Source organism: Haliaeetus leucocephalus, unplaced genomic scaffold, assembly GCF_000737465.1.
Source record: "Haliaeetus leucocephalus isolate CR32 unplaced genomic scaffold, Haliaeetus_leucocephalus-4.0 Scaffold556, whole genome shotgun sequence".
NCBI classification, from domain to species: Eukaryota; Metazoa; Chordata; class Aves; order Accipitriformes; family Accipitridae; genus Haliaeetus; species Haliaeetus leucocephalus.
In genome coordinates this window covers 4,316,521-4,342,466 of record NW_010972992.1, presented here as the reverse complement: position 1 = coordinate 4,342,466, position 25,946 = coordinate 4,316,521, and the positions used below count along the sequence as shown (strand labels likewise).

At 40.2% G+C, this 25,946-nt stretch overlaps 1 protein-coding gene across 1 annotated transcript in view; it reads left to right on the top strand.

Moving 5' to 3' along the window:
• Positions 1–355: 355 nt before the first annotated feature.
• Positions 356–25,946, top strand: part of PEX14 (peroxisomal biogenesis factor 14) — a 73,028-nt gene continuing 47,437 nt past the window's right edge. Inside the window, exons 1-3 of the mRNA XM_010577526.1 lie at positions 356–494; positions 1,600–1,682; positions 1,743–1,790. Of these exons, the coding sequence (XP_010575828.1) occupies positions 356–494; positions 1,600–1,682; positions 1,743–1,790 (270 nt within the window). The remainder of the gene's footprint in view (positions 495–1,599; positions 1,683–1,742; positions 1,791–25,946) is intronic.

Below are 25,946 nucleotides of genomic sequence, written 5' to 3'. Positions count from 1 at the left end.
AGGTTCAGTTAACTTATAAATAAACCATGCAAGCCATATTCTTCTGTTGATTCTCGTATGTTTTCCTCGTTTTGAGGAGTGGATGGATCTCGAGACTATTCATTATTTTACTTTAATCCAGCTATAAAAAATTTGAAAGCAGATATACTACGCATATAAAAATGGGAAGCCAGTGACAAGGTTGAAGAGAGAAGTGCCCTTTTCTTGGTATCACATAGCATTGTCTCCACTACAGACAGACCAGGCAGTGTGACTTCCAGTATGGTGTTGAAGCTGATATTTGCAGTGGTTATGTCAAGTGAATTCTTAGTGGCTGAAATTTTTGCAGATATGTAGTGGAGTAACAAAAATGACGATGGCTGCACATGAAGAGCCTAAGGGCCTCTCTAGAGAATCACTGCCTAGCTGTGGGATCTGGCTGGGCCCCGGTGATGATGCTTATGTCTGGAAGCAGCTGAGTCGCAGTATATTTGAATTTCTGGCACCCTCTTGTGGTAAATAATTATTTTTATCTATTTTTTTTGCATATTTTGTAGATGGGGGGAAAAATATGTGGAGATACTTTGGAAGTGTGGTATATTGCATAGAAGTGATGAATACAGTTGGAGGACAAAAAGTCACTTAAGGACATTTATGCTATCCCTTGAAAGTTGTGTCTTTCCCTATACTCAATGAATACGATCTCTTTTCTTCTAACTGAGCCTCAAAATTTGTCCTCATTACTAATAAAACTGCATTTTTTTACCATTGAGGTAACCAGTATGTGTCACCTTTCCTAAGATAAAAAACCCCCAGTGAAGGCAATATGGTTTAGACCATCTTAACATCATGTGAATCGCATTTGAAAGTAGATAGTTGGCCAACATAAGATTATTTTATGGTAAAACTTACATGACACTACCTTGGGAGAGAGGGTATATGCTAGTTATACTGAGATCAAACTGCTTTTTTTTGGCAGTGAAGAAAAGGCCAGAGAGTAATTCTGTAAAACATGGGACTAGGCTAAAATGCTATGCCTGTTCTTGATGAGTGACTTTTTGTGAGGTTTAGTTAAATCATAGTTGTTTTGAAATCTTGAGTAGTGCAGAAAACAAAGGGTGCATTACTGGATCGCGGAAATGGGAGAAGCTTGGTGTCAAGTTTAGTCCTTCTAGTGAGGAGAAAGTGCACCATGGAATCAGAGTGAGGTACTTTTGCATCCACTTCAACAGCAGTACTTTGGGCTTCTGCAGCATTTCTTGCCTTCAGTATTGCAGAATTCTTTGCGGATGTCAAGTACTCATCAGGTCCCTTTGAGACAGGCAAGTTATTATCCTCATTTCATATATGATGAAAATGTCCTGTCTTATACCATGCCATGTTGCAACCAAGAGTTTAGCAGAGGGAGTCCCAGTTTCATGCTGTGTTTGTTCACTGCACCATGTATTTCAGAATTTGAGTTAGGGTGAACATTTTGTTCATGACACCTCTCAGTGGTCTCTCTGGCTCTTAACTGCTGGCTCCCTAAAGCAAGTTCTGCAGATTCTGTGAATTCTGTTGTCTTAAATGGGGACTGCTGGAACTAATTTTTTTCTGTGATTCTGACCTTTTTGTCTTCAGTCCATCACAGAACTGCTACCGATAGCAGAAACAAGCGTGTTTGCCTAAATCCTGCCCATAGGAAGAGTGGTCTTAACAGACAAGTATTTCTAATTGTGTCCATCAGGTGGCAATGTAACCTCACTCTTCTCTTTGCTTTACAGGCTGGCTCCTGCCCTGCAACTGAAAATGCAGTATCTCGGGAGCCACTGGTAAGTTCTTCAAGAAGCAGCATATAATTTCTTGCTGAGAATATAATATACATGAGTTGTTATCTTTGCTGCATCATTTTGCATCCATTGTTTTGCTTTTCTAAGGAACTAGTGCTTTGTGAAAAAGGTGTAAACTCCCTTATGTTGCCCTGCTGTTGACCTCTGAATTCTGACCTGTAACCATAGCCTCCTGTCTTTCTGGGGTTAGACATGGGTCACCTAGGCCACAGAGTTGTCCTTGAGCACGGACTGCCTGTCCTAAGTGTATGCAATGTATGCTCTTGATCAGTGCTTATTTAGTAAAGAGTCTGAAGAAAGACCTGTGCAACATAATTTAAACTGAGATTCTTAGTGCTGTTGTCTAATAAAAAAAGCCTCTGCTGCTCAGAGACCTCATTCAAGCTGTCTTTATATTCAGATGCACTCAGAATGAGCTTAGAAGTGTCTGGCAGCTGGCAGTGCTTGTGATCCAATGTTTTCACTCTAGAAACTTTTTGGAAAGAGCTCTGGGATTTTTTTGTGTATGAGGACGACTAAGTGAACCCTGTTTTGTTTTCTTTTTTATGGTGACGCAGAGTGGGAAGTGAGCCACCCCTCTCTGGCGCTGCAGTATATATATTTTTTTTACAACCTTCTTTTTCTTTTTTTCCTTCCTCTTCAGCCATCTATAACTCAGTCGAAACCTTGCCAAAATTCTTAGCCCGTGTTATTGTCCTAAACATATAAATCTCTAATTGAGTTTCTTTTCTGGCTTTCATTTGGTGATCATAGTGAATACAAGCTGTTTGCAGTGAGAAGGCTCAAGTACTTTCCATAATGGTGTGGCACTGGCCACATCAAAGTATTTTTGCCTTGTAACTCTTCTCGGGAGAACCCAGGAGATGATTTTTAAAGGAGGGAGATGTGAGTACAGACTGTGAACTGGGAAGGGTCAGTAAAACGCATCTAATGAGAGGGCTGTTCGTGAATTCTGTTAAGCTCTGCAGTGAAAATCTCTCTAGTCTAGTAACACTGTGACATCCCTTAATTGCATAGAATCTGTATGTGAGATTACCTGAAGTTGTTATTGACACCATGTACTTTGTGATGGATTTGGTGGTTTGGTTTTTTTGGTGTTGCGTTTCCCCCCAACCCCCACCTTAGGAAGGTCATAGCAGGTGGCAGATCATCACAGCCTGTGCTGGTCAACAGCTTATTCTCTTTCTCAAGGCAGATTCTAACATTACCTTTGATTTAATTAATTTCTTACTGTATATGCAACTGAATAATTGCTCAGAGGAAGCACATAGCAGTTGTGTATCTTTCTGTATAGGTGTATTTTCCTACCACATAAAAATATTTGCATGTTTAAAGAACTCCCAACATAAACTTTACTCTCACAATGGTGAGTCTTGCATGTGGGCTAATTAAAGCCCTTTGAAAGGTGGAGGTTTTCTCCTTATTTTTTCATTAATTTTTTTTTTATATTAAACTCTCACAGTCTTTGTCACGTTTGCTTAGGAGTCATTATTGCTTCCAGCTGAGTATCTGTAGAAGCCTTATTAAATGAGCAGTTCAGTTCTGTGAGCCAGATGACCTAACTTCCACCACACTACTGTGGCTTCTCTGTAGCCAGGATCGTGCATGCTGCCTTCTAATGCATGCAGTAGATCTCAGTCCATAAAGCAGACTTGCAGGCACACGGCACCATGTCACAAAAATGTTTACGGAAACACCAGAACAAACTGTGGCATGAATCCAACAAATGGCTCTGTATGGGAAAGCCATGTTCTTGGGCATATCGTTGCTGACTTCAAATCTAGTGTTAAGCTGTTGAAGAAGACCTGCAGAACCCAGAGGAGGGAGAAAAGACTCTCATGACCAAATTCTGCTCTGTACCCCCTCACTTTTTTTGACTTAATTGGTGACTGAAAGTACTCAGTGGTTCACAGGACTGAGACCTGTTTGGAACATGTCAATGGTGTTATGCACAAGTGCAGGAAAGCAATAGAATTAAAACATCTTGCATTGCATCAGCAGATGTCATTATAGACTCAAACTGTTTTTGTATTGTATTTGTGATTCTAATGGGCACTGTATCCTGCAAGGTGCTAAATACCTTCTGCTCTGAGCTCAGTGGCACTGTCTTCTATGTAGTCTGTACCCCTACAGCCTGCTGCTTTCAACAGGAGTCTAGGAGAAGCAATGATTTCTATTTGTTTGCAAGAGGACTTCAGCGTTCTGCAAGATCATGTAGCAGATGCGGTTTGACACATCATATTGTGTCCTGTGCTTTGGGTCTTCAGAGCATACCTTGCTAAGGTTTATGGCCTTACTGAGGCCTCTAGAATGGAGCCCTACAAACTCATGTCAGACTCCTAATTGCTCTTTCTTCAACCCACTTTTGATGTTTTGAACTACCAAACTGGAGATAAGGGACTCCACGTCAATGCCATTAATCCCTTGAGTTATCCAGTGTCCTTACAATAAACTGTCCCAACTGAAAAATACTCCCTAATAAGAGGTCATTGTGTTATAGTACTGACAGTGGAGAATGAGTTGGAGGGGGATGGGAGAAGCTATAATTTTTGCAGCAGAGAGCGGACACTCATTTCCCTAGCTGTCGGTCTTGGCCCATTAAAATTTGCCGTGTAGCTCCATAGTGGGAAGTGTAACCTTGTGTTAGCAGAGTGTCAGCATCTCGCTCTGCTGCTGTTTACAGCCACGTTTGTCATCGTCAGTGCGGGATCAGCTTCTCCTTGAGTCCAGCTTATCAGTGAACACTGCTGCATCCCTTTCTGCTTGTATGTGCAGCCACCTCTGATAATCCTCTGAACACTTGTGGAATTGGAATAGGTTTGTCTTTTTGCAGCCACTCAAAGCAAAGCCCTGGGATGTGCAAAAGATGTAACTACATAGGACAAAGCCCCTTTTTGTGAGGTTAAAGCATTAGGAAATCCCCTTTTCTTCTTGAATCTTTGTTTCTTTGATCGAATTTCTCTCTTTAGTATAATTATGCCATCTTTTTTGCTTCTCTTTTTTAGCTTGTTGTGTCTCTCCCTAGCAGTGTCTTGTAGCTTTTTAACTATACTCTGCTCCTTTTGAGATGTTTTCAAGAGCTTAAATATGTTTGCTGATGGCCTTTGCTTTCTGCCAAATCTGCTGCAGTCTGAATTACAGCTATGAAGGTTATACGTATGAGAGCCTCTAACATGAGCCTGGGTTGCAGGAAGAACCTAAGGAAGCAGAGCTTAAAAGTGAGGCCTTTCCACATACTGCTTGTTTGTTGTTTGGTTTTGGTTTTTTTTCCTGCCACAAAACTTACTCATTCCCTTGCTGGTGCTTGATAGCTGGAAGAAGTACTAGTTGTAAATATAAAAGTGCTGGCTGTAAATGTAAAACAGTCCCGTGGATTCTCACTAAGTTACAAAATCCCTGGATCATGGTATGAGGAACAGGGTATTTTCTTTTGCAGGATTATTTAACTTTTCTTCTTTTATTTTTAGCATGTGCTGTTTCTTTCTGTTTGTGGCTGCAGATGATAGCAGTTAGCACTGAAATATGGACATTTTATTCCCTTTTTACAGGCTGTTGAAAGGTACAAGGTTACAAGAATTACTGCTGCCTCTATAGCAATTAATGTAGAGTTTGTTGGGATGTGCTGGAGCCCTCATGGCTTTTCCCCACCCTTTGTTAAACTGATTTTGAAATTTTTAAGGGTCATGATAATGGCCAGAATGCTTTTAACACCACTTTTTGTGCAAACATCATAGGGTACACTGCAGACATAAATTGTTGTGTTTAGGGAATATGTCTGTGTTATCTCCATTTTCTAGAAAAGCTAATTGAGATATACAGGTTAACTGTTTAGCCAGGTTCATCCAGCAAGTTGGTGGCATAGATGTGAGACCTAGACTGTTGGCCTGGTAAATGAGGTAATTTCTATTTCAGGGGCTTCATTCTGCCACTTTTATGTCTTTGGAAAAGCCTCTAGCCTTGCATGGCTAATACTTTTTAGAAAAGTGATTGTGGTATACTGCTACTTCTTTAGTTCATCCTTTTTCTGGTTTTGACTACTTTTCTGGTGATTGAGGAATAATGAAAAAAATGGAGAGCAGAAAAGAGACTTGAGGTTTCTAGATCCATCACGTCCACAGGCACAAAGTCGCATCAGTCTGTATGTCCATGCTGAACACATTTGGTGTTTGTATCCGTCTTTGCTTTCCTGAACCACCAGCTGAGATCTCAAATTGACGCCATGATTTGGGCTTGGTTATGGGCATATTTAGTTCCTCTGCGTTTTTTGTGTTCAGTTGCTAGGTTTCCTTGGAAGTAAACCTGTAAAATTTGTGATATGTGTTTATAATGGATAAACTTTTGAAACTGAAACTGGACAGTTACCCTTTTCTCAGCTGCCTGGATTTGGGTGCTTAGCATTCAGTGACAGACAACAGAATTATTAGATCTTCTCTGTTTCCTTGCCTCCTTTTAAACCTTATCTATTCCGTTAAGCTTCCTCTTAAGTAGACTGTGGTTAAAGAGAATTTCATTTAGATTTCTGAGGAAGGAGCTTTGCAATTGAGACTTTAAGTTTGACTAGTTTTAGCTCTAACTGGTGTAATTAGAAGTTGACAGAGCCTAACACTAACAGTACCATTGTCTTTAACCATGTGAACAAAACCATGAGTGGGAATGAGGAAAGGTTACAGAAGTGTGTCATAAGATTTGAGAGAGCTTGTTGGGGCTAATGTTAGTTAAGAGTACTCAGAATGCACTTTTTATGAACAAATCTTTAGGCACATTGAGAATCCATGTCTCTCTTCTTCTTATGAAGTAGTGGATGCTCTTTCTGCTGATAAACCCTACAGAAAATGAGATACATGGAAATTTTTTGCAGATTCTCCTTTGCCTGAAAGTGTTGTTTGAAATGAAGACAAGAATGGTATTTTCACTGAAAACCTCATACTTGTTTTCTGGAACACATTCTTGCACAAGGGATACCATGTAGTATCATTATCCTTTCTTTCGAAGCTCAAAGGTCCTAGTCTAGATTTGTAGAAAAATGTGATTTTTTTCAGAGGGACTTTTGTTTCCAGAAATGATGTGAGGGACTAGAGTGTACTGTACATTTTTGCTTTCCATTTTCCCAGCCTTTATTGTTTAAGACAAGATTAATACCTGTTTACTGTACAAATTTTCAGTCTGCCACAATGGGTTTATTCGAAGTGGTGGCCTACACTGAATGATTCTCTAAAAGTAAATCTATCCAGAGGGGATTTCCAGACAGCCAAAGTCAGTAGGCAACTAACTTACAGCCCCCAGCGAAACATTAGTCAGGGTAATTTACCACTGTCAGCAGGAGAGAGACTATCAGCTTTGTGACCTCCTGTACAGGCAGTAACCCTAGTGGTGTGATAATGCTTCGGTTTGTTTGGGGAGGTCCTGAATGTGTTGCTGTGGATTCCCAGTGCTGGACAATAATTCCATTAGCCTGTGGAGGGCAATTGCTGTGCAAATTTTGGTTTTATTTGGCCAGGAACAGGGAGCCAGAGGTGTGTGACTGCCTTACACAATATCCTTTGGTTTGCTGCAAAGAGAGTTCTATGATTTACTAAGCAGACCTCTGTTGTGTTTGACGTTCTGATAAGTTTGAGATTATTGGGTTTTTGCCTGGTTTTGTTTCTTACTTCTGCGTGTTCATTGACTTCTCTTGTTGTTCATGCAAAATGTACTCACTCAATCTGTCAATTCCTTTTACTCTGTTGATTTAGACAAATATATTAATATGTGCAAAGCACGCAGATGCAAATTTACTTACTGAGCATAGCTAAAGGAACACTGTCACGTCAAGTTAAATTGCCCATCTGAAGTCAATGGGAAAGTTTTCTTGGAATTCCTTTAAATCCCAATTTTAAAAGAGGGTGGACTAAATAGTTTGGGATATAACTTCTGTTGTAGCATTATATGTGAATCTATGAAAGCTAGAAACTTGCAGTAGTTACAGGCCAAAGCAGGTTAAGACCCTATCAGACTGTACAAAATTTAATAATGGCTTTACCTATCCCTAAGAGCTTACAGGTTAAATGACACTAGAGCCTGTGGGTGAGGCAGCATAACAACTAGGATAGGTACAGTAATTTTCTATTACTAACAGTCTGGTGAGTTAGCAGCTTACAATCTTTTCTGTGCACTTGTGCAGAAGAGAGCTCTGAAAGCAATTTCTACTTGCTTTTCAGACAAACCAACATTACTGATCAGAAGATTTTTAAGATGGTTTTAAAATAGTTGTAATGCTCTAAGTTGTTCTTTACAAAACGTGCAAGGAAATTGAAGTACTAGGAGTTAGCTTAGAGTCTTTTTTTAATGTTGGATATGATTTGACTTCCAGAGATCTCAGATCTCTCACTAAAGGTAAAATGGAAGCTACAGTGCTTTGTGACATTGGAAAAAAATACTGGCACACAGTTAGGAAATACTTAACATTACTTGATATTTTCCCCCTGAGAAAAATGAATTTAATTTTTTCGTTTATGTTCACGTGATGTTTCGGAGGTCTAAACATGCTATGCCTACAAACAATTTCTTACAGATCATGGCCTGCTTTGCTATCAGCTGGCTGTTGTGTATTTGTTGGCAGCCCAGCTCTTTGCCTGCTCAGAAAGATTGGGAGCACTTTGCTGTGTGCATCCCAGCTGTTGGAAAGGGTACCTATTAATTTCAAACAGGTGACAGCACACAGCAAAGAGGTGCCTGCACGGTGTGCACTTTGGTAATGATGGGTTATGGGATCAAGGTGAGATAATAGTATCATTTCAGCTACACGTGTGTGGAAAATATGCTATGTGCAGAACAACTTGTAGAGGGCAGCAATTGCCCACAGTTCTTTCTGCTTATGGAGAGGAAGGACCAGCTTAAGAACTTCACAGGAGTGTCTGCCTTTTTAGCTTTCTTGAAATAACTTTATGCAGGAGACTTGTCCTCTGGAGTGCCTCTTGACCCTGCATTATTAAATTCCTAATCTGGAAAGTGTTGCTAGAGATTCTTAATTCCTGTTTTACCTCTGATACCACTGAGCAGTTTGACTTCTTTTGCACATATCCAGATGCTGCCTGTGTCATTGTTACTGCAACCAAAAAGAGTCTAGTGACAGCTAGTGATTCTTACAAGATTATAACTGCCTACATGTGATATCTTTCTTTGCTTCTTGGCTTCTTCCTACTTTTACCTGGGAGATCATGCCATAAGAAAAAATTTGCAATGTCTATGGCATCTTTGTTGGGCCTTAGAGCAAAAGGTATGTTGCATCTTCATGACATTGAAAGTAAGGTAGCTGGGGCACAGAAGGCAGAATGGGTTATTCAAGAACTTAAAGGAACTTTCACCAACTTTGATGCACAAGAGTACATCCTTCAGATACTTCTGATGCCAGCACCTTCAGAACCATGATTTGCCAAACTAGGAGGTTGAGAGTTAGTATAATTCTTGGATTTGGAGCTCCTAACCAACTTACTGGAGAAGAGACTTTCCCTGCTTTTCATGTTTCTTGTATTTTTCCCTATGTCACTTACATTGCAAATCCTTCCAAACATCTTAATAGTTTGGGGGTTTTTTTGTTTTGGTTTTGTAGGCATGTTTATTACATAGCGCTTCTCCTTGTTATAATTGTACAGACCATGTCCTCTTCCCACTTGTGATCCCATAACACACCACTGCTACTTTGACAATTGCTTTTCTGGAAAAGTAACAATGAAAATATACATAGTTTTTTAGTAAAAGAATTTTACAGCTGGAGAGAAGCAGGAGAGATAGCTTCATATCATCAGCCACACTCACAATATGCCCCATGTTTTTACATTATCCGTTATCTTTTGGTCAGAGCAGGATTTTCCTCTGCTGTGAACTTCCTAGTGTTTTGTCAAGCATCTGAATGGCCTGAATGATGGTATTCCTTGGGATACAATTTTACAGCAGAGTACATCTTGCTGGAATGGAGTTTCCCTGGTACACAGGGAGAATTTCCTGTGTCTTCCTTCCAGCTTGCTTCTCCTGTTTGTTTTGTGTGCCACCCTAAGTGATTCCTTTCCTCCTTAAGCGTCTGCACCCTTCAGATGTTTGCAGACAGTTATCACATAATTTCTCCTTTCCCCCACCCCCATCCTGGTCTCTTAGCCAAGCTCTACATATTTAGCTCATTTAATCTTTCCTCATAAGTCAAGCCCGTAATTGACAGCTCTGACACGAAGAGTCGCATTGGTTACACATGCTGCCAACAGGATATAAATACTTTCTGTGCAGTGATTGAGAATTACAGTCAAGACTGAGACAAGCCCGTGTGCCCCCCCCCCCCACATTATATTTTTGACAACCCCTTTCTCAACATTGGATTGCCGCAATCCTGTAGAAATGGACTTACTTCTTACTCTAATGGTCAGCTGCCAAGCACCCAGTATGCTTCAAAGTAGTGGTATCAGGTCACTTGGGAAATTCAGCACTAAAGCCCCATGGGATTCCAGTTTAACCCTAAATTCTTACAGAGGTGGTGTTCTTCTCTGTACTTCTCTTGCCAGGCATGCAGGTGTCTCAGGCTGCTGTTAATGGTCATTCCTTCTGGGAAGGCAGAGCTGAGCTTCATGCAGCCTAGTGTGTTACCTGAAGTGAATGGGTCTTGCTACGCACATGCAAATGCAAAAGGTGTTGCAACCAGTACCCCATGCTCATGTATTTATGCACTGCCATCAGGAGGCTCACGCCTCTGGTGCTGGCAGGGATCTGTTGTCAGATACTCTAGGCACTGATGTTCTTCACTGTCTCTGCCAAGAGGAAGCTCAGGATGCTATCGATCCGATTGGCATAGCTGTGAACAAGCTCAGGGATCTTGCTTATACATGTAGGATCTGGGAAGAGGCTTTTAGTCTTACCCAGAAAGGTATTGCATTGGAGGAAGAGGTAACTCCATACTGCAGGTCCATGTGTTGGTAGATACAGATCTGTTTCCAGCTAAACGTATTTGGAGGTTGCTTTAGATTACTTGTCTCCTCATGTTTGTTGCATTCTCTTGAAGAAGATAGGTGCAGCTAACAAAAGTTGAGGAACTGGTAAATGAATTGTCTAGCCTCTAATGTTGTATTCTGTGAAGCTTCATATGATACAGCTTCCCCAGCGGGGCTAGTTCACAAAGATTACATGTATTATTGCAAAGCATGCAACATAAAGAGAGCATTTATGAAAGGGAATATCAGAGGAAACATTATAGCAGGGACCTTTATAGCCTTTCCATTATTATGGTTTAAATCTTGACATGGTCTTTATTTGCAATGACACTGGGACCAGTAAAGAAGTGTTTTTTCTCTTCCCCTCCCCTCCCCTTTCTCCCATCTCCTTTTCATTCTTTTCTTCCACATCCTGTTCTGAAGCTGTGGTGCAGAGATACAAATCGTTAAACATGCAAGTAGTCAGAGAGCCAGGTTTCAGTTTGTGTGGAATCAGCCCCTTTTGACTCAGAAGTTGGAAACCAGATGACTCACTGTGATGCATGTTTGTTGTTTTTAATAACTGTCATTTTGCAAAATATGGTCAAAGCTTCAAACCATGACTTCTGGAGCAGGGGTGGTGTGTATTTATTTTTAATTTGGGAGGCTGTAGGCTGGAATGTGTTTGTAGCTGCAGTCTTCCCTTAAAAACTGAGATAAAATAAATTAAAGCATTGACAATGTGAAAGATTTTAGAGATAATTTTTTCCTGTTACCTGAAAAAAATATTTATTTTCTTGATCAATTACTTGAAAAGGCTCCAGGTGCCAAACATCTGGTGGGATTGTAGGCCCCTGGTTTATGTTTATGTTTTTTAATATATACCCAAAGGGACAGGTTTCTTAAAAAGAAAGCAGGCAGATGTTTTTCATTTGTGGAGTTTTAAAGAATAAATGCCATTCCTGCTTTATCATTCCAATTTCTAACAAAATTGTCATCTTTCTCCTTTCTTTTATAGGAAGCTAGCAAATGTAGCATTTTAGTGGCAGAATTCCCTATCAATAAAATTTCTTAGCAGTATGGAAAATACGAAAATATCTACACATTTCATTTTCTAGAGATTTATTACTGCTTGTACAACAGTTTGTAAACTATAAGCTCAGTATTAAGTGCTTTATGAGTTTTTTGCGGTTTACTTTCTAATTTGCCTCAAGAAGCATTGTTTTAATTTGTCGAAGTTCTACAGGTTTGTTTTGCAGGTCAATTAATTCACAGTGTAAATCTACAGCCACTCTATCACAGAAGAATGGAGGTATACCAGTATAAAATCTCTATATGTGAGAACAGAATTAGACCCTAGGTAAAAACTGTATGTAGTGGTCTCTTATGACAGGATTCATTGTGGTCATGGATTTTCCTCCAGTCCAGTTTTCAGATTTGGATGCTTCGTAACCATTTCTATTATGATTTATATTATGATCTTTTGCAATTGCTGTTGCAAAATGAAGTGCTGTGGTACAGTCCAAGGGAGGTAGACTCCTAGCCTACCTCAGCCTGTTGCTTCTTGTTAGAGAGTAAAAAAAGCAGCTACTGATTTAAAACAGAGAGTTCAAGTTCGGGTTCTGCTTTTAGTCTGAGATGGGGCATCTCTGTAATGGTAAAAGTGCTAGAAAAGGCATATTGCCTTTACTCTGAGGAAATACGGATATATGTGCTGGCTACTCCTGGACAGCTGTGGTCTACCTGATTTGTTATTCTGATCAGAAAAGAAACAGGTTTTGGTTTTTATTTTTTAAAGTGAATGTAATTGCTTGTGAAAGATAGTGAAGTGATGGCTTTGGAGGCTTAAATCATCTTCTCACAAAACTTAAACTGTAAGCTGTGATAGCAGCATTGCAGGATTCCCCACCAGCATGACATGGAAGGGACCCCCCTCGTCCCCCAAGAGATGAGAGGAGAATTCAGCCTCTAGCCCATTTGATGCTTGACTTCCCTCTGAAGCTGCCAAGAAGGATGCCAATTTTTCCATTTAGCTGACTATGGTATAGACCTTAAAAGGGAAGGTTTTAATGCAGTTGGCTGTGATATAGACTGTTAAAGGGAAGTTATTTATTTTAACTGGCTGCTGTATGGATTATTACAAGGGCATTCTTTTAGATGCAGCTGCTATATTGACTAGTGAATGTGCTGGGCTGTATTGCTAGTAGCTGTCATATTGACTGTTACAGAAAAGATCTGTATTTAAGCCATAACACTGCACTGGGATCTCCCAGGCAGGATATTAATGCTAATTCATCTGCTCACCCCCTGCTGTGAGTGTTATTTGTTTAAATCTGTAGAATCCCACAGCGCATTTATATCCTCGCTAGAGTGAGCTCCGCTCCCTGTAATTATTTAACATTATATGCTGATATAAATTGTAACAGTTAAAGAATGGTAATGAGTAGCAAAAAAACACAAACTTAACCTTAGAAATGGCAGAGTCAGCTCTTAAAACAACAGCCAGCAACTTTCACTGTTCTCTGTCTTTTCCCAAGTCCATATGCACAATATTGTGCATACATTATGTGTGTGCGTGTGTGTTCATGCTCGCACTGGCAACTGTGCCAGGCAAGGCTGTAATTATGCAGAATGTACTGTGAAACTTATGCACACACTCATAATTACATACAGTGCCTACGTACAGCAAGTTTTATCTCTCTGCAGTTCAGCTTCTTGATGAGTTGTTCTGATAGGTGATTTGAGTTGAGGCTACCATACTGACGGAGGAAATTGAGCCCCTGGGTTCCTCTCACAGGGCATGCGTGTCCGAAGGTTAAGCTGAAAGCCATCGGGTGTCACTGTTGCTCTGTGTAGGCTCAGCTGGCAGTGGATTTGTCTGGCAGTAAAAACTGGACTTTGAAAGTAGTATTTTTGGCTATAAACATCTAAGGCATTTACACATAATTTATATATAAAGTGCATGTCCATACAACACCATTTGTGTGTGGGTGGAGTGAGCGGAGGTAGCTCTATTGTGTGTTAGCTGAATTTTTCTGCAGTTTCTGTTGCCTATTATAGCATTCCTGTCCCAAACTGGCATGCAAGATGGCCAGCTACTGCTGAATAGCTGCTGTATTCTGCTCTAGAAGTGGCTGTGGTTCAACAGTGGAGGTGACCTGATTCCTGTAGGTAATTTGACGGTGGACATCAAGCTCTGGGCAAATTTTTGGGTTTATGATGTGCACAACTGTGGTGTAAAAACAACAAAATGGTACTAAGTTTAGATTTCTGAAGAGCTTTGGAGCTACTGGGCTTAAAAGGTACTGTAGAAATTTTTTAACTGTAATATGTGTCTTAGAGCTCATTGAAAGAACAGGTTTGCATTAAAACAGTTCATCAATCGCATAAGAAAACTTTCACTGACTTAAAATGGAGATGACAAAGAAAAGCCATGTAAATAGCAAAGAAAATGTATTTTCAAAAGACTTCTTTGTAGTCTCTGTCCCTTCTGATTTCAGGTAGGGAGTAAAAGCTGGCGTAAGAGGAGCTGAGCTTGTACTTGATTTGCAGAGTAGTGTGATGGTCGGTTGGGCTGCGTTGGCAGTATGGACCTGTGCCAGACTTCACCACAATTCATACTGTGTCAGTTTAATAAATGCACTACTTAAATTATGAAATTACAAAAGAAAAAAGAGAATGCACTTATTCAGACTCTTAATACATTAAAAATAAGGCATTAAAACACTGCCTTTTTTTTTCCCTTCCAGAATCAATAATGAACAGGAAGGGTTGTAGACATTAACAGTCATGGACATTCAAACTCTTATACATAAATTATCTTAGAAAAATGCACATAAGACTTGAATAATGTAAATACATTAATGCATTTAATAATTTAAACATTAAAGCACATTCAGGAATTCGTGGCAGAAGCTGTTCTGAGATAAGGAACGGTCCTGGAAGTTGTGTGTCCCAAGATCGATGGCTGGTTTCTCCTTGAGAAAACTCTCTGGGGAAGTCAAGCTGTGCAACTAAGAGTGACCGCCTGTCCTAAGAAATCCCAGGACATTAGCCAGCTCTTTCGCTTTTCACCTCCCATTCTCTCTCCACCACATGCATGAACACATACATACAGAATATCTCATGGTCCAGAAAAGGCCAGTATGCATTTTGCCATTTCTTTTTTGCGTATGTGCTTCAGTTTGTCTAGAAATTAGGTGAAATGGCTTCAGAGAATGAAAGTGTCTTGGCTAAAGGTAAAATACCAATAAATGCTAAAGAAACTGCCTGCAGGAGGTTCTGCGGTACCGCACAGGGTAGGAAGAAGAACTATTCGGACAGTATCTGGACTCTGATCTACCAGTTCTCCTGGGACACAGGAATGTGGAGTCTTAAGTACAAACAGTGAAATGGGAATCCTCTTCTTCCAGGACATTGCATGGACCTGTAATTCAGACTCCATACTAGCTGTTGGTAAGACAGTGTCAGCTGGAGAGTGAGGCTGGGGGAAATAGTGCTCTCCAGGAATGCTCGGCTCTTTCTTGGAGCCCTAAAAATCACAAGGTTGGCTCCGGTGTAATGACAAGTAAGGGGTTTTACTTTCTTCTTGCCTCTCTGCTCTTTGGATTGAAGCACCTTCAGCACTGTAGCAGCACCTAACTGGCACACCAAGGTCCCCCTCACGCAAGCCATTTTCCTGAGGATTTTGAGCTATGTCATTTTTGCTGATGTAATTAAGTTTGAAAGGTGTTGTATCAACCCCTCATGCCATTTCTACTTGGTTCATTGCTTTGCTTTCTTTGCTTCTTCTGCAGGCAGGTGCTTTGGAGGTCATTTGCACCCTACAGCCCCACTTACGAAGTGGTATAAGGTATCCTGCTTAGGCCTAGATACTGATGGAACTAATAAAAAAGAGCTTAGTCTGATCCCAAAGGGAGAAGAGTTGGGTTGGTTAATTAAAGGAGCCTGGCACAGGGCACCTAGTAATTATAGGTGCAAGAAGTCTGAATTTGAAGAGGACTGTGCAGCTGGAGAAGGATAGGGAGGCACCCAGAACACTGCAGACTGTGGGCAAGAATGCAGCAAAACCAGATCTGGAAATCAGACTCTGGCAGAATTCCTTGGTGAATTCTTATTTATTCCATTTTTTAATGAGGACCTGAATCTCTCCTTATGCATTTATGTTTTTGCATGCACATGCGTATGTGCAATTCCAGTTACACCCTATGGCTGGGAGGGTGATTTTATTAAAGACCAGAAGATTGAGAGACAGATGTTTTAAGAGACACAGGCCTTGCCCTATAGTAGTTTGGAATAATTAATGCTGACTACTGCATTGGTTGTATTATCGATGCTACTGGGTCTTCATCTCAAGCATCATCTCAACACCCATGAGTCTGTATCACTGTAGGGCAGAGCTTTTGAAGGCAAAGGGGCTGAGGCCACCAGGACCTGCTGGGAAATTGCTCCTAAACTCTTATGTAGGTGTGGGGTGGGGAGCAATACTATGTCATCACATTGTCATCACCAGTGCTATGTCTCTTTATAGTTAAGTTCCTTACAGCAGTGTTTCTCAGACTTAGGTTATAACCCCCAAAGGGACGCAAAAGGCTTCAAAGGAAGTCGCAAAGTCACTAGCCAGTAAATAGCTTTCTACTTGTAATTGCTCTTAGGAGTTCTGTTCCTTCTAGTTTGAAGAGTTAGCATTTATTGTATTAACTCCCATTTTCCTGAAGGAACTTGCTGCCATCTCAGCTGAGGAATGTGGGATGAGCCACCACAACAGATGAGTGCAAAAAGGAGTCAAGCTTGCATAAAGTTTGAGAAGCAGTGCTTTAGCAAATTTTATTTTCCAGGGACAAGCTCTGCAAATGTTGCCTGAAATGGATCTATTAGCTTTATGTGATGAAAGATAAAGACAGTTATTTTGTCCCCAGTGGATTTCTCAGTGGGCCCCATCCATGGAGGGTAGGACTGTCAGCGCAAAAATGTATCATTTATTTTAGTGCTCAGGTCTACAGGGTGAGGAGACTGTAGCTCTTATTCTACCCTTACAGCTGACATGCTGTATACTGGTAGGTGGATTGCACTAGAAAATGAAATGCTGGTTCTAAGGGATTCTAGCTCAAAAGATGAAAAGCACCAGTTTTGTCAAACTATAGGAGAAGATGGTCCACAGAAGAAAATTGCATTGAGAATTTGACTGGTGTACTGACTGTATGTATGTGCTCCTTGGCTATCGTAAGTGTAAAATTGTTAACTTGAGACACTGTGGGTTTTTTAATATTTCAATGGACTAGGGGAATGCATGTGGTCATTTTTACCAGTTCAGGTGACTTCATACCTTCTGATCACCTGTACAAAGCCAGAGCTGAATGCCCTCAATTTTCCCATCTCAAGCAGGCAGTACCTGTGTGTACATGGAATAAATTTTGAGCCTCCCACACCTGAAAGGGAGAAGCATCGCTGGTGGTAGAAAAGGGGTGTGTCTGTTGCATGTGGGAAGCTCCTGCAGGGGATTTTTCATAATCCAGGGCCTGTTGAGGAGAGGACTTGAGTGTTGGATGCTCTGGACGTGGCCTGCAGGGAAAACAGAGGAGTGGGTGGGGACCTCCCTAGGCTCTCATGGCTTAACGGCCACATTTAGCTGGATTTAAGAGGCATAAGCATTTATAGTAAATTCTACTGCTGTATCACAGTCTGCTTTCTGCTTTTCTAGATTTGTCTCCATGGGGGTATTCCATGCATTATCCCATTTCACAGCCTGAACTTTTCCCCCTATTTAGAGGATTACATGGGGCAGAGATGTAAGAAGAAAGGGAATCTTGCCACTACTCCACCTCTTTATCTCTGTAACTCCATGTATATCTATCTGTTCACTCTCGCAGGGGCCAAGCTTTCTGCCTTCCAAAACCCCGCTCTGAAATTGCTGATTCAAGCAGGTAGCAACTTTAGGACTCCTTGCAGAATAAGTACCTCCTGCGTGCTCCCCCGGCACTGGGATTTCCTCTCTGATTTATCATGCTCAGGTCTGCTAATGTCCCTTGACTAAACTGGGCATGTTGTGATGGTGTGAAGGTCATTTTATATATGCCATATACATTTCCAGAGACATGGTAGGAGGGTAGGACATCTGAAGCAGCATATCCTGCTGGGAAAAGGAGGAAGAAAAGGATAGTCTGGCTCTTCTTTTCACAGCCTCTTGTGGTGGGATGAAGGTTTTGACAGCCTAATTCAGCATTTAGAGAAAGAACCAAGCAGAAAGATTCCCCCTCACCCACTCCTTGCAGCCCAGCTGTGACAAACTGACAGATAATTAACAAATCAAGACCTCCTATTAGCCTTGTCCCTGATGCATTAAAGCAGCTCCTATGTTGCATGTGTCCTTTAGCAAATGCCTGTACTTCATGGCTACAGAGTGAGGTAGGTAGATCGCTTTAGAAAGGCAAAGGGTTCTCTAAGATGTCAATGCACAAGTATTTCCAGGAATGGAAGAAGTTGTCTCTAAAAGAAAATGGTGGACAGCAGGTGGGAGAGCTGTGCCATGACTGAAGGGAAGCTACTCTAATGGTGCAGTGTGTGTATGGAGTATCTTCTGGGAATACAGGAGTAAAAGGGGTGTGTGGAATTATTATTGAGTCCCTCGTGTTTTTACAGAAAATGACATAAGTTGAAGCAGCAATTGATAGGGCAGTTTTTTTGAGCGGGACTGACCAAGCGTGTTAAAATTACATTTCAGGAAATGTGGTTTGTGGTAGAAACAGATCTAGTGTTAAGACCTTAATATTACATTGTGGGTGGTGTATTGGTGCCCTTTCCCTTCTGTCCTCAAGTTGCTGAAACTGCATGGGTAAGCCTCAAATAAGCTGCCTTCTCTTCGCTTTAGCTCCACTCATTTGGAGAAGAATGAGGAAGAGTGTCAATATACTTCTAGTTCAAGATGTTGAATAGACACAAGCCATTGGTTCAGCTTAACACATGTTAAAGGAGAGAGAGATATCTAATTGCATCAAAGCCACTCTTAAGTTCATGTATGTGGAGCCCATCAAGCTGAAAGCATCCAGACAGCATCTGCTGTTATCAAATCACTCTTGAGTCGAGCTAATTAAAATAGAGCTTCATTTTTCTGAACCATTGTTTGGCAGGAATTCGAAACAGGTCTAACCCAATTTCTGTGTGTTTATGAGCCTTTATTATATCAAAAGTACTTTTCTGTAAATGTACAGGGCAGTGTTAAATGAATTGATCCGCACTGTATCACTGTAGATGCACTATGGACTTCCTAATGATTTCTCTTCTAGCTTTTTCCAGATATACCCCAGAAAGCTTGCTTTGTCCCTTATCGTGTCATCTTCTTTCTCTCTTTTCCTTTCTATCTCACTCTCAGGAAAGTAAATGTCCTTGTATTTCTTTCTTTCATATCCTCCTCCTCCACTCTATTGGGATTTTTGTATTATTAAAGCATTTACACATTTGCTGCCACATGCAAATGCAGAATAATAAACCAGGACTCTTCATACTCCAGACAGGAGCAGGAGGTCTCTCACCACTGATTCTTACCCAGTACTCGTCCCTGTTGATTACAGGGGATGGAGAGGAGGGGAATCTAAACGTTGCTGTGTTGAATCTGTTGGATATAGGGGTTTTGTCCTCAGTTTTTTATTTTAAATATTTTACATTTCAGTGTGCAAATTCTAGGTATCGCATTCCTCTTTATAATTTGCTACATACCAAACACAAAAGTTAAAGAGACATAGAAATTGCTCCCTGAAGAGAGGTTGTACTCTTTGGCATCTAAAAGCCGATTCGTGAATATTCTCTGTAGAAAGAGAATACCACACATAGGGCCAGCCAGTTCAGAACATATGAGTCTGAGCAGCAGTCCAGTGAAACAGTGAAGTCAGGAAATGACTATTTTTCTGGTACCCAGTACAATCCAAGCTGTTCATATGATATTCTTAAGTCTTAAATTCATTTCTGAGCTGTGGATTCATATTACAAAAAAAGGAAGTTAAGGAATAGCATTAGGTAAAAATCCTGACAGCAATCTGTCATGAAATCTTCTTCCTAGAAAGGTAGTTAAGACTTTTGGACTTTTAAAAATAAATGGACAAAATACAAAATCTTTCTGAAATTATAAATACACTTTCTGTGTAGTTCAAGGAAGTTTGCTTCTTTTAACTCAGTTAATTTACCTTGGAATAGAATTTAAGTGCATTTTATTTTGCATTTAATGCAGTCTATTCTGAATGCGTATACTCAGCTCCTCTGTGTAAAGCGTAAGAGCAGCATGCATAAATTTATACCGGAAGCAAGTGTACCATTTTGCTATAAGCAGACCAACGGGTAAGGTTCTATTAGATGTTCCCAAACTTATGAAGTATTATTGGCTCCTGTTCTGTGGTTTTAGTGAGATGAAGAAAATTTTTACTCAGAAGTTTGGTCTTCTGTTCATTGACAGTGACTCTCTCCTGATTCCTCTTTTCATAAATTTAAGTGAATTTAATGCTGACAAAAAGCAGCAGAATCACAGTATTCAGAAAGATAGAGCGCGGACATTGTACTGTGTGCTTTTTCTCTAAGTCTTGTAAGCAGACCTAATCTGAGGGTCCTACTGCTAGGGGCTTGGGAAATCTCATTATTTATTCAGTTCCTATCTTCTTTTCTGAGACTGTCAAGGTGTAGAGTGGGTACTTGTCTTCCTAGCAACTGTCTCATCAATATGGTCACTTTCCCAGCCAAGGGACATGAGACGATAGCTTTGAGAGAAGAATTTCTGGTAGAGCACAACAATAGAGGTAAATCCAGATACTCTTACAGGCAAAAGTAATTCAAACAACATTTCTGCTCATGTCATGGTGAGTATAGAATGAATGTGTCAGATCTAAGAATATCTTCATAGGCTTTTCAGCATTTCCTTCATATGCAATTGTTGCTGTAGTTGCTACTGCAGAAAGAAGTTTGCCATTCTAGCAAGAAACACTCTTTCTTTTTTTGTTTTACAACAACAACAACAACAAAGTCAAGCATTTGGTCTAAGGATCCAAAAGCCCAGGAAATGCATCTCTAGGGCTCTTCGTCAATTTGGGACCTAATGAAATATAGAAAATACTCAATAAAAGCACCTTTATTACTTTAAATGTTTAAATGTGGAGTTTTTAGCCATCAGGTTAATGTTTTTGTATCTTTTTTTGATTTGATTGTGAGCACTTTTCCAGGTATCTCTGCCACTTGAGCACTAATTGGATTTCCACAGATAAACGGTGCTAGCTGCAGCCCTTACATCACTGTGTTTTTACTTCATCATTATTTTATTTGTTTTTACTGTAAAGGTTAATAAATCTTGGTATGTTTAGAGTATGAAACAAGGCAGGCAGGCTAAGAACTACAACATGAAGGGGTGAAGTTTTATATGCTTCTTTCTCAAGTCTGAGGGGTGGAAGGAGAAACAGTGTGCCCTTTGTGGTATTTCTAATGGGCTGCTGGGTATGTTAGTCAGCCAAGTAGCGATCCATAATCCTTAAGATAAAAAGCGTTGATCTCTCCACTAGTTCTCAGACAGAGCTGTAAGGCATTTGAATTGGGTTACCATTGATTTAAGGTGGGGAGAAGACTGAGTAGCATGGGCCTGCTTAAAAAGGGATATGTGGGATTTATTTAACTTTATTTAATTTTTTAAAGAAAATTGGAAGCCTTTCTGTGCAAGTGCACCTGAGTTCCCTCTGGATTCTCAAGGAAGTTAATATAGAATTTGCCAATATTTTAGGGAAGAACTAACTGAATGGCAGGTTTTAGTCAAGATTTAGGCTGTAAATAAATTTCAGTAAGAATTTATCAAGGTCCCAGATGTTTGCTGTCTCACCTGTTTGTTCAGGAAAGCATGTATTTTTTTACCATTCTCATGGTTTCCTGGGAAGCTGGGCTTGACTTCCTACCACAGTAGAGGTAACCCTTAGTTTCCAGCCACGAAAGCAGTGTGGAAGCTCTTTTTGGCCTAGCAGGATTGAAACTAGTGCATTTCAAACACTTAGCCCCAATTTTGGGCTTTGTGGCTTAATAGAAATTGATTGAACAGCCTGTACTTGGGCCAAAGCAGCATTAAAGACTGAATCTAGTTTCTTCTGTTACAAAGATAGAAAAATGCCTTGTAGCTCCTATGGATCAGGTGCAGAGTCTTGAGAAAACTGCAACGTTACAGACTCAAGCTTTCAGTTGTGCCAGTTCTCCGTAGCAAACAATGGCCATCCTTACATTGGTGTTAATCCCTTACTGTGGTATGGACCCAGATTTCAGAGAGATTGTTGATGCTTTTTGCGGCATTTGTCAACGATAAGGCTGCTTTCTTTTTTTTCCTGAAGTGAGTAATTGTTTATTAATTTTTCAGCACGTAAAGAGTATAATTATAATAGTCCCTGACAAGTGCTGGCTGTGCCAAGGTTTGAGGAAAACAAAAAACAGTAGAAGTGCCATTTTGAACCTCCTCTAATTTTGTAGGCCTTCCTGGTTTGAACTCAAATTTCTGAGTAGGAACTAGGCAGGAGCACCCTGGCTTGAGTATGATTCTTTGTAGAACTAATTCTCTTGGACGTTTTAACTGAGTTTAGGGTGGTGGGATCTTAATGCAAGTGTTTCAAGAAAGAGGAGTTGGTGATCAGTACATGTGATTTTTTGGTGCATACAGTGCTGTATTGGTTGAGCAGCATCCTGAATTTGCCCTGACACCTATATGCTTTGTTTCTTCAAGTAGTGAATGTAAAAACCATGAAAAATGCCAAATTGACCCCAGGGGAAAATGAAGTGGACCCGTTGTTTGCAGAATATTTATGGTATGGACAGCTACAGTGGAAATGTTCCTCCTGTTTGCCCTTATATTGTGTCTCACTCCTGTTGTAGAGGAGACATCCTAAGAGTTGGCAGGGAAGCTCTGTTGCTTCTGAGGCTGCACGTGCAAGTTCCTACATATGAAGGAGAAATTCTCCGATGTGAGCTTCTTTCTGTTGAGAACTGGACAAAGACAAGGGACGCAGCTGCTTTCCAATCTATAAAATTATTCCACTTGCAATCCCCATAGACTAGGCAGCTCTGGCCAATCAGATTTCTTGCCCCTTACTTAGTTTTTCCCTTAATGGGGCAATTAACAGCAGGAACAAAGTGCGTGGTCTGCTCAGTCTTTGTTATTATTTGTGTTGTAATAAATGTCTAGGAGGCCAGTGCAGGCCAGCACCAGGCACTGTGCAAATCCAGAGTAAAAGGACGATTCTTGTCCCAAAGAGCCCTAAGTAAAATACTAAATTTACATAAAGGTCTTCCAGTGTTTTAAGTCCTTCTCCTTTTGCTATTACTTCCCAACTGCTGTGGTTTGCATGATTTATTGTGCACCTGTCACAATTTCCAGCTTCTTTAATGTTTCCAACATGAAACCTTTTGTTTGTTAGATTCTGGTGATCCAAGTACTTTTCTCCAGTATTTCCTTATTTATTCTGTCATTCAGATCTTCCACGTAATAATGCCATCATAGCCCCCTGACTTTACCCCTAATTGTTTGGGGTTTTATTGCTGGAAGGAAAACACTCATTTTCTAATCTACATTTCCCATGGATTAAGAATTCTGTTAAATAGGGTTATTGAAATAGCAGGTTCAAGGAATAATAGCTTCCTGTCCATTTGAGTCATTTCAGTCTAAAACACCTTTATCGCATCTTCCACATATCGGTTCTACTTTTGATCCTCTTGCACAAAATTAAACCATTGTCTTACTAGTATTTTCCAGTCCCTCGACTGGAAGGATCCTTAGAAGGATCTAAGTAAGTCTGAACAATGATCCTGTTCTGGTGCATCTCTTCGATTGATTTTGCCTTCTGGAGTTTACCATTCAATAGCAATTTTAAGTACTTGGGCACAATTGTTAGATGTGACACAGACTTCCTATCCGTACGTCATCTTCTAGCTCCATAGCATGTGAACGAACCTCCAGCAGTCCTTGTCTGCCCTGTAGTTAAAAGAATGAAAATGTAACAGATTACAGCTTCATTGTTTTTTACGTTCTGCACATGTGAAGATAATAGGGTAAAAGATTTCTTTCAAAAACTGTTGTATTTGAACTCTTTAGTAAAGGCAATAAGGAGAGAGGTGTGAAAAAGGTAAGAGCTGGAGGTGCTGCCATCTACTCCCCTGAAAGCTGTATCACGCATTTTTTTGGTTGTGGAGCCTTGAAATGATCTTAGTTCTGCTGTAGTGAGCATCCTGGACACCGAGTCATTACATTCCATTGGAGTGATTCGGCTCAACAGCTTGACGCTTGCATTAATTTTACAGCACAGAGCCCCAGTGATCCCTAAGCTTCCTTCTGTAAGAAGGAAGAAGCAAGATGTGTAAATTGGGTACTGTCATGAAAAGTTATAAAAATTAGCTTCTCTTAATAAGTTTTGACCTTTCACCTTCTCTCTGGCATCTTTTTTAGGCCCTGTTGAATCAGTTTGTTAACTTTATCATGGCACACTGGCTTCACCCAGACTTGGAAGCTAGATACCTTACCCGCTTGCATGAGACAGTGACCTTCTAGCCCATATATTATCCACTATGATCCAGTACATTCAGCACTGAGGTTATTGCTGGTTTTATATAAACAGAACTTCAAATAATTTGCTGCCAGTTGGATTGCAAGCGTTATCCCCCGCACCCTGCACCCCCCCCCACCTTGTTCATCTTGCTGCAATACCTTCTTTGGTGGTACTGGTGATTATAGGAAGCCTGCAACTTAAGCTTAGGCAGAAGTACAAAAAGGGAATTTTTAAAGTTTATTTTTCCTCTGAAAGTGAGATTATATCTTTTCAATAAAAAGTTAAAAGGTTTGAACTCTAGAGAACAGGTTCATGCTACTCATTGGTTAACATTTATTATGGCTGCATTATTAGTTTAATACATTTAATTTGCTCTTCTGCTCATATTTCTTATGTTTTTTCCAGCATTTATCACTTCCCCGCAACAGTTTGTGTTGTGTTAAACCTAATGTTATAAAGTCTGATTTGGAGGTGTATTTTTTTCTGAAATTAAAAAAATACATAGATAGTACATTTTCTCTGTGTATAAAAATAGTTGTTGTACATTTCTTTTAAAGCATATGTAAAAGTTTCTTATTCTTTTTAGTTTTATGCATGTAAGTATTACTTGAATATTATTCCTCTTAAAAAGAGAGGAATTTTGTCAAGATGTCCACTATGTTTTAAATCGAATCAGAAAAAACTGAAGATGGCAGAGATATTTCACTTTGAAAGGTGACTACTACACAGACGAAGTTGCTACTTTTCATAAGGGCTTTTACTCCATATATCAATGTGTTTTAAGAGAGACTTGGGTCAATAATACCATGCTTTAGAATTCCCTAAATACATATTTACACAATAGACCTTAAAATATATTAGTCTATCATGTCAGCTCCTGTACACTTCTATCAGGGATGTTTTATGTCCTTAACATATGATATAATAAAACTTTATTTTATATAGCATTTTTCATACAAATTGTATCCTAGAATGCATTGTGGGGTTAAATAAGACTTTCACAAGGTTAAGATTAAAAAATGCTGAAGGGTGCAGGAAAATTAAGGGCTTTGCATAGGAAATATTTATTTGACTGAACAATGGGAATCTGAATGGAGAGGCCACCGAGCAAAGAGAGCCTGTAAGTCCGATTCGAGCTGCAGATCAGGATCCCTGGAAATGGTAAGGTTATGTGAGGAAAGACTGGTTCTGTGTGAATAAAGAAGGTGGAAAGGTCACGCCTTTATGAACAGCTGGAGGAAGTGTGAAGTGGCTCCTGGAACAAAGAAGTTGAGAACAGGGACTATATGGAGAGTCACCTCTTTGTAGTGAGAGTAGTAGAAGAAATGAGGGGAGAGCATGTTGAAGGGAAGGCAAACATCTGAAAGCACGCCTCCGTAGCTAAACTGGTGGGTGAAACTGGTGGGAATAGGATAGCAGTGTACGCCGAAGATTTTTCAGCTTCTTCATTTCTGCTCATTGCGGTATGCTTAGGGAGTGGCAGGGGGCCTGGCTCGGGGGGGGCTGTCCCTGGGACTAAGTAGGCACAACAAGATGACACGAAGACAGCTCAGCTTGGATTTTTTCTGGCTTTTATCAATTTTTTTTTTTTGGTCACCCTATTAATGTAAATTAAGTAAGGCTTTTTTGTATGTGATAATTATAGATAAATGTATTTAAAGTAGATC